Here is a 16,559-nt window from a genome sequence, read left to right as displayed (position 1 = left end):
TATAAATAGAGAGAATGTGAAAAGGTGACTTACTGTTTCTTTCTGCCTCCCTCTGAGGCATTCATTTTATACATCCTGTTGTTTTAGAGGAAATTTTTTGAGTAGAAAATGCAAAAGAAGAAAATAATATATATTTATTTCGTGATGTGCAAGGACTTAAACAGTCTAACTTTATTAGAGTAGTTATTGGCTCTGTGAATTTTATAAATGTACTTTCTTATCTGTTTCAAGTGAGTTTTGGATTTTTCTCATTTATCTTGGAAATATTTTATTTTCAGAAGCCTGCACATAATGCATCTAGTGAAAGTGCTGATGTTAATTGTTCCCAAATCATAAGGAAGCTAATCACAGTAAGTGAATGCAATTTAGTATAATTTCAGAGTAAACCTCACAATTGTGTATGTAAAGGTTGATTGTGATTTTTGTTTCTTCTCTAAGACATTCCTGGGGTTGGGCCATGTCCTTAGAATTACTAGCTAATTACATCTTTTCATCCTGCCAGCCTGAGTGTTGTCTTTCTTAAAACAAAGATGAGTGGATGGCTTCTTCTTGGATAGGTTCTTCCTAGTGTTCTTAAAGACATTTGTTACACATTCTCATTAATTCCCATTACTTTGCAGTTTGCCTTTACTTTAATATAACTGCCCAGCTTGAGTTAATGTAGATTTGCTTTCATTTAAGCAGTGTGAGCTCTCTTTCTCCTTATTCAACTTTGATAATTATGGCAATCTGTTTGGTTTGTCACAGAGTGTAGCAATAGTATAGGAGTATAACATATTCATGGAGAAAAATGAAAAAGATGAGATTGCATAAATAACTACTGGTATAAATGATGTAAAATTAAATGTTACTGATAGCTTGGAAGGAAGGTTGGGCAATCTACTTCTGTAGTGATACCGCCTTGAAACCCAAGGAGGGGTCATTGTGAGTCAGAAACCACTCGACAGCATGATTTTAAAGCCTGCATTAAGATTATAATACCTAATTTTAGTTTTAAAGTGAAAAAATGTATGGAATGATATAATTATCAGTACCTTTTCACAGGGAATAGTATTCATATATTAAATAAAAATTTTAGCATCTGTGGACTGTATTTATGATAAAGCATTTGAATGAGGCCCTTTTTTATTCCTCAGGACCCTACTTTCAAACCTTGTCAGATGAAGACGCATTTTCTGCTTCCTTTCCCAGTGAATTATGTTGGGGAATGTGTTAGAACTGTTCCTTACACAGACCCAGATCATGCCAGGTAAGAAATGGAAAGGTGAAAATTGTGATTCTAAGGTCCATAGATACTGCTGTACTCTATCATGTATAATCTATGCAAAGCTTATATGACACATTGTGTTGTTGTTGTTATGTGCTGTCGAGTCAGACCCGACTCATAGCGACCCCTCCTTGGGTTTCTGAGGTGGTATCACTACGGAAGTAGATTGCCCAACCTTCCTTCTGAGGAGTGGCTGGTGGGTTTGAACCACCAGCCTTCTGGTTAGCAGTCAAGTGCCTTAGGCACTATGCTACCAGAGCTCCTCCTATATGACACATTAGAACATAATAAGGTATGTTTTGCTTAACAGAACTTTTTTTGTTTACTTTAAATTTTGAACGCCTATGCCATTATGATATTGCTCTTATCATTTGTAGAGTCTAGATCCCTAGACAGTATCCAGTTTTAACAGAGCACATGTATAGAAAAGCTGAAATATAGATCCTGAATATTCTTTTTTTTTTTTAATTGTGATTTGGGTGAAGATTTACAGAGCAAATTCACTTTCCATACAGTAGTTCATATATACTTTGTCTCATGTCATTGACCACAGTTTACCACAATGCAACAGCTCCCCTCCTACCTCCTCCCCACAGTTACCTCTTCTCAGTGTCCATCCCTCCATGGGCTCCTGTCCCCTGAGATGTCTCCCTGTGCATAAGCAGCCCTTCTTTCTCCCATGATTGTTCTCTCAAAGGAGTGTATCTACTTGAGGTAAATTATGCCTATCTTTTGTTTGGCTGGAAACCACAGGTGTGGGTTCGATTCCAGACCTGAAGGGCAGCTAGGGGCCATAGCCTCAGTGGTTCCACCCGGCTCTGTCAGATAGATCCTGAATATTCTTTAAAACAATAAAATCTTTATGAACACACTGCTAACTTTATTACTAGTTATTTTTCCCAAACAATTTATACCCTTCTGAGCAGTCCTGTAAGTAAAATAGATATCCATGCACTTAAATACAAAGTCCTTTAAAATGCCCAATTAACTTCTCTCACTTACAAGAAAAAATTGCTTAGAGTAAAACTTGAGACTTCTGTTAAACATGGCATATTGAGCCCACATGCTTATATTTGAACTCTCTCATACCCCACTAAAATGACAATAAAGTAGTACAAAAGGCATGAAACCATGAGGAAAAAAGATTAAAAAAATGTAAGAGTTGCAGAAAAATTTTTAAAGATGGAAAGTGGATGGACAAATAGCTTTCTCTCTCCCAGTAAGAAACTGCAAAAGGATAAGACAAAAAGAAAGCCAGTTTGTACTCCAAAGGCCTATAAAGCATAATTATTGGAGACAAAGAAAAGATGTGAAAGCAGGATGTGGGGTGGGCTGGAAATTAAAGAATTTTTTGAAAGTTACTATAAGAAATATGAGGTTAAGTCTGCCACCAGCATCTTTGAAACTTAGAATAGAGGCTTTGGATTGAGCCACAGGACCTATGTATGTTACTGAAAAAATAGGATCTGTCAAAGTGTGCAGCCAGAAGAGTGAGAGCTTCCCAACCCCTTCCTCTGATTAGCTCCCAGAATTGTGGCTGTCAGGCCTAGCTAGTCCTTTCCTATCTGGGGAAACTGGTCAGACCAAGAGAAAAGACCTACAGAGACAGACCTTTCAGTATTCCCTAATTAAAAGGGTGTGCCCCTATGTCAGACTCATCACGAGACCTACCAGTTCTTAAGTTTGTGTGGTTTCCAGTCGAATTTTAGTGCCTTGCTGCTGTATATGAACAGATTGCCAAAGGCTGCCAGCCATTTGAAGATAGTTTTACAGGTAATATACAAAATAAAATGAAGCAGTAGGATAAGGGAAATATTAGAAAATAGGTTTTGCAATATCCTTTTGGTTACAGGGATCAAAAACAACATGTATGTCATGTGAAAGTGTGTATTTGTATGTGTAGAACATAAGATAGTTGAAACAAAAACCATGAACAGCAGGTTGGGAAGGTACACTTAAGAAAATTCCCTTTCCTATAAGAATGAAATAAAAGAGCTGAAAAGATTTCAGAGGGTGGCTTGCGAAGACAAAGTAAAGTATTACAATGGAATACTTTCATTGGACCCAGAGTGAGAAAATCAAAAGGGAAGAACAGACTCAGCATTTCTCAAGCTGGAAGAACTAAAGAAAAAAATTCAAGCCTCAAGTTGCAATCTTGAAGGAGTCAATGGACAAAATGTTGAATGATATGGGAAGATTTAAAGGAAGATGGAAAGAATGCACAGAGGCATTGCACCAAAAAGAATTGGTTGACCTTCAGCCATTTCAGAGGTAGCATGTGATCAAGAACCGATGGTATTAAAAGAAGAAGTCCAAGCTGCACTGAAGAAATTGGTGACAAACAAGGTTCCAGGAATTAACAGAATACCTATTGAGATGTTTCAGCAAATAGATGCAATGCTAGAAGTGCTCACTCATCTGTGCCAATGAATTTATAAGACAGCTACTTTTAGCATGCTTTGATAGCTCAACTCTTGTCTGTTCAGTTCAGTTTCAATTAAGTCAGTTTCTTTGAGGCACTCACTCATCTATGCCAAGAAATTTGGATGACAGCTACCTGGCCAGTTGACTGGAAGAGATCCATATTAGTGCCCTTTCCAAAGAAAGGTGATCCAACAGAGTGCAGAAAATATCAAACAACATCATTAATATCACACACAAGTAAAATTTTGCAGAAAATTAAAAAAAAAATTGTTGCAGCAGTACATCAATTAAGAAACTACCAAAAATGCAAGCTGGATTCAGAAGAGGATGTGAAATAAGGGGTATCATTGCTAATGTCAGATCGATCTTGGCTGAAAGCAGAAAATAGCAGAAAGATGTTTACCTGTCTTTTATTGATGATATAAAAGCATTTGACTGTGTGGATCATAGCAAGTTATGGATAATAGTGTGAAGAATGACAATTCCAGTACACTTAATTGTGCCCATGAGGAACCTGTACATAAGACCAAGAGGCAGTTGTTTGAACAGAACAAGAGGATACTGCCTGGTTAAAAATGAAGAAAGGTGTGTGTCAGGGTCATACCTTTTCACCATACTTATTCAATCTTAGCAGTCTGAGTATGTTGAGCAAATAATTCGAGATGCTGACCTACATGAAGAAGAATGCAGCATCAGGATTTGAGGAAGACTCAATAATCTGCAATATAAAGATGATATCACCTTGCTTGAACATGAAACAAAAAATCCTCACAACTGGACCAATTAAGCAAAGTCATTGTGAATGGAAAAAAAGATTGATGTTGTAAAGGATTTTATTTTTGGATCCACAATCAATAATGGAAGCAGCAGTCAAGAAATCAAACAATGAATGTCATTGGACAAATCTGCTGCAAAAGACCTCTTTAAAGTGTTACAGAGCAGAGATGTCCCTTTGAAAACTAAGGTGTGTGTGCCTTACCCAAGCCATGGTATTTTCAGTTGCCTCATAGGCACATGAGAACTGGACAGTGAATAAGGAAGACTAAAGAAGAATTGATGCACTTAAATTGTGTTGGTGAAGAATAATGAAAATACCATGGACTGCCAGAAAAACAAACAAATTTGTCTTGGAAGCAGTAAACCCACAATGCTCTGTAGGAGCGAGAATGCCCAGACTTAATCTCTCATATTTTGGTCCTGTAATCAGGAGGACTCAGTCGCTGGAGAAGGATATCATGCTTGGTGAAGTAGCGGGTGAGCAAAAAAGAGGAAGACCCTCAATGATTGACACAGTGGCTGTGACAGTGGGGTCAAGAATAGAAATGATTATGAGGATGGAACATGACCGGGCAGTGTTTCATTCATAGGGTCACTATGAGTTGGATCCAACTTGAAACCTAAACAACAACAGCTCCACTAGCCCGATGCCACTGAGTCAGTTCTGACTCTTGCAGACCCTGTAAGACACAATACAGCAGCCTCAGAGGGTTCCCAAAGTTCTAAATCTTTATGGAATCAGATTGCCTCATGTTTCTTCCGTGGAGTGGCTGGTGGGTTCGAACTGCTGATCTTTTGCATAGCAGTTGAATTCTTTAACAACTGTGCCACCAGAGCTCCTAACAAAAACAAAAGGTATTAAAAAAAAATGGAAAATGGAGAAAAGCAAAGGAAAAACGGAGGATCAGTGCTGATATCCAATAACCAATAGTAAGATTTCCAGAAAAAGAATTGAAAAAATGAGGAGGCATAAATTAGCACAGAAGAAAGTACCAGAACATTTGCCAAAAGAAATGTGCATAAGTTTCTAGACTGAAAGGGCTCATTAAGTGTTCTGTATGATAAAGAAAGAAAGATATATATCCAGGTACCTTATGGAGAAAATTCAGAGCATCATAGATAACAGAAACATTTTATAAGTTTTCTGAGCAAAAGTAGGTCACTTACAAAATATCAATGGTAATAGCCTTCTTAATACCGAAACTGGATAATTGAAGAAAATAAATCAATGCTTACAAAATTCTAAAGGAAAATCATGTCCAGTGGACAGAGTTCTGCACCCATTGGTGCCATCAATTAGTGTGCAAGTAGGATGAAGATAATTGCAGACATTAAATGTCCCCAAAAGTATACCTCTTGTGTACCCTGTCTCAGGAAGCTACTGAGGAACAAGCCTTACCCTCATAAGGGATTAAACTAAGAAATACACAGCACACAAGACATAAGAATCCAAACCACGAGAGAAGGGAAAGGATGTCTAGTACTGAGTAGAAAAATGTAGATTTTAAACACTAAAATGTTATAGGTGGTAACCTTTTGGGGAGTGGAGTTAAGAAATATTTTTCCCTCATTTTATGTCTTGTAGTTTTCAACATGTATTTCTTATGGTAACATAATAGAAAAGTTTTAAGAAAAATATATAAACATGTGAAAACTATGTCTTCATTGGCAAGTCTGGAAGCACCATTCTTCACAGACATCTGACCTCAGTGGGTTGTCATTCTTACTTTCTATTAATTTCCAACTATCTCAATAAAAACCAAAGTATCAAAATGAAACCTTGTGATCTCGGTGCTCTGTGTTTGTACTGACTCAAAATAGGATGGCTTTTTTTTCCCATCATGATCTTTATGAGCATGCTTATGTTCATTCCTTCATTTAGTTTCAAATTTGGCCTATTTCATTTTCTTCAACTGTAGAATAAGTGCAGTCAGAAGGTAATGGTGATTTGTACCTGAGTGCTTAGTGTAGACATTCCAAATCTGTATCCTTCCCACTGAACATTACCCAGCCATTGCTTAGTTGTGTAGCAGTGTTGGAATATCTTTCTGTTCTATCTTCTGCCATATGGAGATGATTTCTAGAGCCATCCTTATTCTCTTCCACAGGAACAGACATTGTAATTCATAGTGGAAGTCAGCAGAAACTAGGCTTCATTTATAGAAATTAATACAGGGAGGGATATGTATAAAAGTCAGGCCAAAAAGATTTATATTAGTTCCCTCCTTCCACTCCATTTTCTGATATGAGGCATATAAATTAATGGTCATACATTTGCCTTAGCAATAAAAAGTACGTGTTGTTTTTTGTATTTAAAAAATGCATGTGTTGTTGTTGTTGTTATATGCCGTCGAGTCAGACCCAAATCATAGCAACCCCTCCTTGGGTTTCTGAGGCAATATCACTATGGAAGTAGATTGCCCCATCTTCCTTCTGAGGAGTGGCTGGTGGGTTTGAACCACCAGCCTTTTGGTTAGCAGTCAAGTGCCTTAGGCACTAAGCTACCAGAGCTCCTTAAAATGAAAGAATGGGACCATAAGGTATACATTACTTTACAACTTTGTTTTGTTTTCACTTAATTATATTTTCTACTTTTATTTGGATTATTATATAATAATTTCCCTATCAGTCATATTTTTTAACTTGCATTTTTTAATCATTAATTTCAGTCTTAAGATCCTTGCACGTTTGATGACTACTAAATTCTTACATACAGAAATTCGAGAAAAAGGTGGTGCTTATGGTGGAGGTGCTAAACTCAGCCATACTGGAATATTCACTTTTTACTCTTACAGGTAAACTTTTCCCTCTGTATATACATACACACACATACAATTTCACTCATAGTCATTTGCTGTACTAATTATTAGAATGTCATTATCTTATATCTTAGGTAGATTTAGAAAAAGATTGTTTTCACTCTTTTTTTCCCCATCAATTCTTAAGCTCCAAACCACAGCCAGCAATTCCTTTCTGTTACTAGGTTTATGGGACAGAGCTATGTAACATGAAACATTATGCCTCATATAAATCTAAGTTGGATTTTTAACATATTTAAGTAGAAGACATTCTGAGAGTGTTCTTGGCTAATTTTAATTATAGTGACCTTTGTGGGTATTATTAAGTTTTTATAGCCACAAGACTTTTACTTACTCTTTTATTTAGAGTAATTATTAATTTTATTTAGAGTATTACTTCCTGAAATGTATTTTCACACTCTAAGGAAAGGGATGGATTATTTGTTGCCACTCTGATGCAATTCTCCCTTTGCAATTGACTAATACTTAGTGAATCTGTTTGTGTGGGGAACTTTGCTTTTACATAAAGATATAAAAATAAAAGTATGACCCCTTCTGTAAGTCTCTACAATAAGACATATTTAGTACTAAATTAATATGAGTAAGCACCTAAGAAAGCGCTCTTTCCAGTTAGACAAAGTAAAGTATCTCAAAAAATGGTCGAACTGTACATAATTTCTAGATTTTTCTGGATATATCTTATGGAAGTGAAAACTTGGTTTTCATGTAATCTTTTCTTAACTTTTCTACATGTGGTGCATGCTGTTGATTCCAACTCATAGCAACCCATGAGCCGTCCCTTAATTTTATTGGATTCTAGGCTTCCCCTCATCCATGTCTCAACAGAATGTATTGAAGTCATCTAGTGACTAAGTTAGGCAGATAGACTGTGTCCCTTGGTAGAGGGATATATTGAATAGTTTATGTGGTAAGATGTAATTTTTACTTATTGGAACTGATTTGTATCAGTGGGCTCTTTGGACAGTGAAGCATTAAAAGAGAGCCCAAATGAGAAGATGATGAGGGACTGTTGAGTCAACATACTACTGTGTTTTCTTTCCTGTAGGCAAAATGTTTGAATATTTAACTTTTTGGACTTTCTAGGGATCCAAACTCAATAGAAACTCTCCAGTCCTTTGGGAAAGCTGTTGACTGGGCCAAATCTGGAAAATTCACACAACAAGACATTGATGAAGCAAAACTTTCAGTGTTCTCAGCTGTTGATGCTCCCGTTGCTCCTTCAGACAAAGGTATTTTGAGTAAATAATAAAGAGAAACTTGACAAATCATATTACCAGACAGAATTTCACAAAACTTTAGTTTTCTGAGTGATTTTTGCCAAGCAAATGAAAGATTTGCTTCTTTGCACATGTGGACCAAAAGCAGCAACTCTATCATTTTAAACTATTTGAGTTTTTTTCCCCCATCTCTATCCTTTCCTTTATGATTTTCGTATTTGACAACCTAAACACTGACCTTGAAAATCTAATCTGTGACATAGTTTTTATTTTAGACAAACACCCAGGCACAGACATATTGGTATTTGCCAGAGCCTAAGTGATCCAAGTCCTAGAGAGGTTAAATGATTTACCCAAAGCTAGTTAGGGTTGAAGATCATTTTGACATGGCACATGAATGGCCACATTACATATAAAGTCACTTTTGCTTATATCAACCTTATGTGACCCTTCCTTCTTCTTCTTTCTTTAAAACTAGGGATCAATACTGAGGAATCAGTGAGACAGATGGGGTAAAGATGGAATAAGAGAAAATAAAGCTTAATTTGAACTTATGTAAGACTAAATATTTCTCTTTTGTTGGAATATATGAATAAAGTATCCATGTAACAATGTCAGTATCCCAAGCATGGTGTCTGTACAAGAATTTGCTGCTGTATGTCATCACTCTAGGCAACTACTCCATTTGTGCCTTGATTTAACTTTTAGGTATGGATCACTTCTTGTATGGGCTCTCTGACAAGATGAAGCAGACACATAGGGAACAACTCTTTGCTGTTAGCCATGACAGACTTATCGATGTCAGCAATAAGTGAGTATACATGGTGTGGCTTTAATGTACTTACTTAGGAACAAAAGTTCTTAATGTAGGAAATAGTACTAATTCATTGTCCCTTCCTTCTTTTCAGGTACCTTGGCATTGGGAAGTGCACACATGGGTTGGCTATACTTGGACCAGAGAATGTAAAAATTGCTAAAGATCCATCATGGATAATAAGATAACTAAGCCTCTAGTCTTTAAACTGAAAGAGCAGAGCTTTTATTGGTTTTTGGAAAAATCTTGATCATATACCAATCTTAAACTTCTGCAAGTCAAACCAAAACTCTTCCATCTTAAAAGGAGGAGAAAATACAGTGACCACAAAAAAAATGCTTTAATTGAAATTATCATGTGTTAAAATGCCAAAGATGGACAGATTATAATTTTAAAACTTTCTTGTGATGTAAATGGTTATTTTATCAACCCTAGAACATATTATTTCAAAAATTTAAAAGATAAAAGGCAAGTGTGACCTGTTTTATTCATTATTTTAAATAACATTTTGCTAAAATAGTATTTTTAGTGCCTTTATTTAAAAATGAATAAAATGAATGAACAAAGCTATTCCAGAGCACTTTATTTATAAAAATGTATGGTCACAGCAAAGACCTTTGGAAAAGTCTCTGTAACAGATACAAGTTGAACAAGGCAGCCTTACAGAAAGAAGTTTGAGGAACTCCTGTTTATAGTACTATCTTTGAAGAACTAAGTATGTTTTGGATTCATTTTGCCTAAGTATTAACATAAGCTTATCAGTTTTTTTTTTTTCATTATTTAAGAGATCTGTTTTTTATCTTCTACCTTGAATTTTTCAGACAAAAAACCTTCTTAGTGCTAGTTCTCCTGCTATCATTTTGCCCCCAGATTTCCTAAATAAAAGTTACTTTTAATCATATATGTTCTTTGTAGCCCCCCCCCCCTCTTTTTTTCCATTTCTGGCATAAAGATGGTTGGATGTTATTTTGATGACTATACCTGAGAACAGACTGTGGAGAAAAGAACCAAAATTCTTTTGAACTGCAAAAACTCATCTGCTGAGGTTATTTTCCTCTTAACTACCCTCAAAGAAAATGGCTACCATCTAGCTTCCTTTCCCTATCTGTAATTTCTTGTAGACAGACTATAATCTCTTCCCCTCAAATTGTGATGTAGCCAAAATCTAAAACAGCTGATGATCAGTGGCTCTGGCTACGTGTTAGAATCATCTGGCAAGGTTAATCCATGTCCCAGCTCCAGAGAGTGTAAATTAATTGGTCTAAAGGAGAACCTATGTATCAGAATTAAGAACTCCCCCTGGTATAGCTAGGATTGAAATCAAATGTGTATGAGATTCCATTATTATTAAGGCATATGTTCATATTTTTTTTATTTTTGAATTCTACCCCTTGTATAACTTTAAAAAGAGAAAGTGAGGCTGGAGTTAAATAGCCTAGCTCAATTGGTGGTACAGCCAGGGCCAAAAATCCATTTTTCCTGATCTAGTATATTAGCTCTTGTATGGGACTGAAAGCCAATTGCCATCAACCCTACTCACGTTGATCTCGTGTATCAGAGTAGAACTGTGCTCCACAGAGTTTTTTTGTTTTTCTAAATTTTATTCTGTTGTTGAGAATATACACTTCAAAACATAGACCAATTCAACAGTTTCTATACGTAAAATTTAGTGACATTACAATCTTCAAGTTATGTAACCATTCTTGCTCTCTTTTCGGAGTCATTCCTCATTCATATAAACTCACTGCCCTCTAATGTTCCTATCTAATATCATTGGAGTGGCTGTTAACACTTTGATTCCAGACAGATGGTTTTGTGATTGGCTTATTTCACTCAGCATGTCTTCAAGCTCCATCCACAGCAGCATGTATCAAGACTTCATTTTCTTCTATTGGCTGAGTAGTTTTCCATTGTATATACGTACCACATTTTGTTTATATGTGCATTTGTTGATGAGTATTTAGGTTGTTTCTACCTTTTGGCTATTGTGACTAGTGCCACAATGAACACTGGTATACAAATCTCTTTGAATCTTTGCTTTCAAGTATCTTGGGTATATGCCAAAGGAGTAGAATCACTGGGTTATATGGTAGTACTATTTCTAATTTTTTTTAGTAACCACCATACTGTTTACCACAATAGCTATACCATTTTGCATTCCCACCAGCAATGGATAAGGGTTCCAGTTTTCCCACATTTTTATCATCATCAACGTTTGTTATTTTCTGTGTTTAAAAAAAAAAAAAAAAATCATAACCATCCTAGTGGGAATGAAATGGTCTCTCATTGTGGTTTTCATTTGCATCTCTCTGATGGCTAATGATGCTGAGCATCTTTTCCTGTCTCTGGTTGGAAGTTTAGCCAAATATTTAATTCTACTAGATACACACAGTTTAAAGCATGACACAGAGACAAAGACCAATGGACAACTTGTAAATTGAGTATATGCAATGTTTTATTTTTTATGATTATATCAGAATATGGATATTGGTGACTGGTGCTTTCTAATTAGATATTTATGTGAATAATACTTGGCCAGCAATACTTGCATAAAGTGCTGATAAATAACTTAAACATTACAAAAAAGATCAATGAACATTAAGTTCTAAAGTCTCACTAGACATACAGTATAGCTTTGGTGTAAGGATGAACATGTGGGTGTTTAAATCCCTACAGATTCCTCTTGGGGACGGCAGTGCACGTGCTCGAGCTGGCCTGAATCAGATACATCATAACTTGCTTTGTACTTAGCTAAAATTTTCATTACAGGCCGCAGTTTCAACCACCACTGTTCTTTGGGAATTCTGTGCCTGTGTAGGAAGAAAAATTATCAGAAGGGATTATACGTGTTGCTGTAAGACAAGTTTTGTCTGCCCCCGTACTACCATGACTAACATTTAATAGTCTAGGCTCTGTCATGGAGAAAATGGCCTCTGTGGAGTTAGCTAAATAAATTCTGTATGACAAAGCAATTTCCACAGGTGAACAGAAACCATTCTGTTTAGATTTCAAAACATTCTGCCTCATTTCAAAAGGTCTAGTATTTTTTAACTTCAGAAAAGCTAATGTGTTAGCTACTTAGAATACTTAAGTGAGTTATTTTAAGTAACTACCATATTACAGACCCTGAATGGTTCATGCTTCCCATTATTCCCTCTAACAGCAATAAGACTTAGAATGTTTTATTTACTTACTCGAAATCCGTGTGCTTCTTTAGCTCTGCCACTGGTTGGAAAATAAGGTTTCTTTTGCTTATTCCTAGCACACAGACTGAGTCATCAGTTACAAACTTTCTTCCTATGAAAGTAAAAAAAAACAAAACAAAACAATGACATAACTAAGAATAATACATCATGTTGAATGGGCAGATAAAATGGTATATAAAAGAAGGAAATGTGAGAAGAAAGTTTGCCAACTTTAAGGAACAAAATCATCTCAGAATATTAAAAGTTCAGATTATTAACCATCCTGGAGTGGAAGTAAAGGAATTTACATTCTTAACAAGCATTCTGGGTAATTCTGATGGGGTGATGTGGATTAGGAACAGTTTACAGTCATCTAGATTAGCAGCTGCTAATCTAAAGGTTAAAGAGCTCTGGTGATGTAGTTGTTAAGATAGCTGGCTGCTAACCAAAAATTTGGTGGTTCAAAACTACCAGCTGCTCTGAGGAAGAAAGATGATGTAGTCTGCTTCTGTAAAGATTTATAGCCCCAGAAACCCAGTGGAGTTCTTTGTGAGTTCTATTCAACTTGATGGCAGTGACTTTGTTTTTTTTTTTTTGGAATCTAAAGGATAGTGGTTTAAACCCAACTCAGCAGCTTCACAGAGGAAAGGCCTGGCAATCTATTTCCGTAAAGAATACAGCCAAGAAAATCCTATGGAGCGCAAGTCTACTCTGTAACCCATGGGATCACCATGAGTCAGAAGCAACTCAGTAATGTGTTTGGTTTTGGTTTTGGGGTGGATTACGTTTCAGAAACAATGTTCTCTAATCACTGCGTGACAATACCAGAAATGGTGATCTGATTTTCCATTGCACTCTGCTTCCCCCAGCAGTTGTAATCCTTTAGGCACCACTGAGTCTCTTCAAGATTAAGGGAAAAGAGAGGCAAAGGTGAACAACTGCCAAGGTAGTGATGGAGACTCCCTCATTTCATGCAGTCACCTTGTGGGGTGCTATTTACATGGCACTGATCAGCCATCCCGCCACCAAATGTAGTAAGTCATTCTTGTTAAGAAACTTTTTTCACAATTAGTGGCCAACAAATATTTCACCAAATACTGGAACAGGAAAATTGGCTTAAATTTCAGAAAGAACTTCAGTTAAATACTAAGATGCATGATCTTATGCTCATGAGAATCGTGAGCCCCTTTTAAGTGTTACCAAGATAAAATGAAATTTCCATTGGAGTCAGAAGAAAGAATAATGTCTACTTCCCCTTCAGTATCATAGAAAGCAGAATTCCTGGGTGGTGCAAATGGTAAGAGTTCAACTACTGGCCGAAGGTTGGCGTCTCAGGAGGCAGGCCTGGTGGTCTGCTTACAAAGGGTCACAGCCTTGAAAACACTATGGAGCAGTTTTACTCTGCACACATTAGGTCACCATGAATTAGAATTTACTCAACAGAAACTAACAACAACAAATACAGAAAGCTAATTGTCATGACTGTCCTACTGGAAATATCTAAAAATAATACAAAAACATGAAAAATTACCAACCCCACCATCTGGGTTGATCTGTCCTCTGTGGAGACATTAAATTATATGTTTTCTAGGGGACAGAGGATAATGTTGGCCCAGCTTGGAGTGGCAGCTGCTGGGGAGTCTCAGGATGGGTGTGTGGTGTCAACATGTATGGTGACAAGAGTCAAGGAAGGCATTCATTAGTGGATAATGAATTTAAAAACACATAAGGAATATTTTCATAAAGTGAGTACATGCTGGGACATTACTAAGCAAGTATCATCATACCAAATGAAACCAAACCCATTACTGTCAAGTTGATTTTGACTTGGCGACCCTGTAGGACAGAGAAGAATTGCCCTATAGGGTTTCCAAGGCTCTGTAATTTTTATGGAAGACTGCCATATCTTTCACCCTTGGAGCAATTAGTGGGTTCAAGCCAGTGACCTGTGGGTTACCAGCCGAATGCTTTAATTACTGTACCACTGTTGTTGTTGTTGTTTGCCGTCGAGTCGGCCCCGACTCATAGCGACCCCTCCTTGGGTTTCCGAGGCAGTATCACTACGGAAGTAGGATTGCCCAACCTTCCTTCCAAGGAGTGGCTGGTGGGTTTGAACCACCAGGCTTCTGGTGAGCAGTCAAGTGCCTTAGGGAGATGTCTAATTCACTTATAAACAACTCTTAGGTCAAAAAAAAGGCATCATAAGAAAAACTTTGAAAATATTTTGACATGACTAGTAACAAGAAATTTACAGCTTTAAATACATATATTATGAGAGGGTAAGCTCTGGTAGTAATACTGGTTAAGGCATTTGTCTGCTAACCAGAAGACTGAACCCACCAGCTGCTCTGTGGGAGGAAGATGAGGCAATCTACTTCTATAAAGATTCACAGCCTTAGAAACACAATGTGGGTCACTATGAGTTGAAATCGACTCAATTGCAGTGGCTTTTGGGTATGAGAGGCTGAAAATAAAGTATCAGTAAGAAAATTAAAAAAGAAAGCCAGAGAATAAAGCAATAATTAATGTAGGAAAGAAACTATTCACAGAATCAAATCCAAAAGTCAGTTCTCTGGAAAGACTAAAAGTAAGTGGAGATTATTTACATTGCTGTTTTTGTACATTAATGCTGTATTTGTAAGTCTCACACTGGTAATTTTATATGATTTACTCTAATAAAAACACCACACATCTAGTATGACTGATCAAGAAAAATGAGGAGGGAGGGCTTGCGGTAAAGATATTGGCACAAATTACTAATGTCAGAAATGAAAAGGAGGGCTGGAAAAGAGGGTATTATGAAATAATTCATGGCAATTTTTTTGACAACATAATTGAATAGAAAAATATAACTTAGCTAACTGATTCAAGAATGAGAAACAAAATATGAATAGATCTACAAACATTAAAAAAAAAAAAAAAAAATCATTCTGTAGTCAAATCTTCCCACAAAGAAAAGTAAAGACCCAGATGCAAAGTTTTTATAGGTGAGTTCTATTAAACACTCCCTTACCTAGCAAAAAAAAAAAAGAAAATCCAGTTTTAAAAAAACTATTTTAGAGGAGAATATCCTTACTTACAAATGTTCATAATCAGTGATGTACAAAGCCTATATAACCAGGTAGTAGATGGGGGATTAGGCAGAAAGACTGCACAGACCCTCTTCAACAAAAAAAAGGGGAACTAATTAACACAGACACAGAAGATAATCCTGGACCCTTGAGCCTTGAAGAGAAGGATATAGAAGTGGACTAAACCCCAACTAGCAGAAGAATTTGCATGAAAATACCAAAAAGGAGACAGACGGAGCTGTGGTCTGGCAGTGATCCTGATGGCATGGTACAGATGGCATGGAGAGTGCCGAGTCTGGTAGGACCTAAGAATTAACCTAAAAATCAGCCCTGCTAGCCAGGGGACTGCAAGGAGGACTGCTCTGGTGGCTGGGGAATAAAACGGGAAGCAGTGAAGAGAAAGGCGGGCTGATCTGTGGACTTTTGCCTGTCCAGAGGGTGCAGCCATTTCGAATGTTTACAAGCGGCTTGCCCATTTTGAATACTTAAAGAGACAGCGGTCCCGGATTCCAGGGGCTTAAGAACAGATTCTGCTTGCCAGTAACCCCAAGGAAAATCTGGACCTACATGACTGAAAAGGTGCGACATTCCCCTTGTTATTCTTATATTCCACACCCACTTGATGAAGGGAGGTGTGGCCCTCCCCGACTCTCACCCACCTTCTGGGCCCACAGGAACTCCGTCCCAGTCTGTGTGCTCTGATGGAGCCTGGGTGACCTGCCCTGCCCTCCCCTCGATTTTTTTTCTTTTTCTTTTTCTCTTTCTTTTTTCTGGTTATTAGTTTGCTTGTTTTTGTCTGCTTTGAAACTATTATAATTATTACTACATTTGTCCTTTTTACTATTATTTTTTATTCTTCCCCTCCAAGGTCCTAGTTTGCAGCTTATTTTCTTTTCCCTGTTCCTGGTTGCAAATTTTTTTTTTTCTTCTCATGGTTAACCCCATTTTTCTATTACAGGTTTTCTTGTTTTATTCTTCTTTTTCT

The 16,559-nt window shown here is 36.9% G+C and overlaps 2 protein-coding genes across 2 annotated transcripts in view; one reads left to right on the top strand and one right to left on the bottom strand.

The window, feature by feature from the left end:
• The window catches only part of PITRM1 (pitrilysin metallopeptidase 1), a 53,117-nt gene extending 43,611 nt beyond the window's left edge, over window positions 1-9,506 (top strand). The window contains exons 23-28 of the mRNA XM_042781956.1: window positions 279-350; window positions 1,137-1,249; window positions 7,138-7,263; window positions 8,371-8,516; window positions 9,213-9,315; window positions 9,413-9,506. Coding sequence (XP_042637890.1) covers window positions 279-350; window positions 1,137-1,249; window positions 7,138-7,263; window positions 8,371-8,516; window positions 9,213-9,315; window positions 9,413-9,506 — 654 coding nt within the window. The remainder of the gene's footprint in view (window positions 1-278; window positions 351-1,136; window positions 1,250-7,137; window positions 7,264-8,370; window positions 8,517-9,212; window positions 9,316-9,412) is intronic.
• Window positions 9,507-11,980: 2,474 nt separating this feature from the next.
• LOC103203151 (phosphofructokinase, platelet) overlaps window positions 11,981-16,559 on the bottom strand; it is a 120,914-nt gene continuing 116,335 nt past the window's right edge. The window contains exons 21-22 of the mRNA XM_042781955.1: window positions 12,513-12,615; window positions 11,981-12,128 (exon numbers count right to left, since the gene is read on the bottom strand). Coding sequence (XP_042637889.1) covers window positions 11,981-12,128; window positions 12,513-12,615 — 251 coding nt within the window. The remainder of the gene's footprint in view (window positions 12,129-12,512; window positions 12,616-16,559) is intronic.

This window comes from Orycteropus afer, unplaced genomic scaffold (genome assembly GCF_000298275.1).
Source record: "Orycteropus afer afer isolate SDZICR_OR568_19922 unplaced genomic scaffold, OryAfe1.0 scaffold00203, whole genome shotgun sequence".
NCBI classification, from domain to species: Eukaryota; Metazoa; Chordata; class Mammalia; order Tubulidentata; family Orycteropodidae; genus Orycteropus; species Orycteropus afer.
Note: the sequence above shows the minus strand (reverse complement) of the source record. Positions and strands in the feature narration are given on the sequence as shown.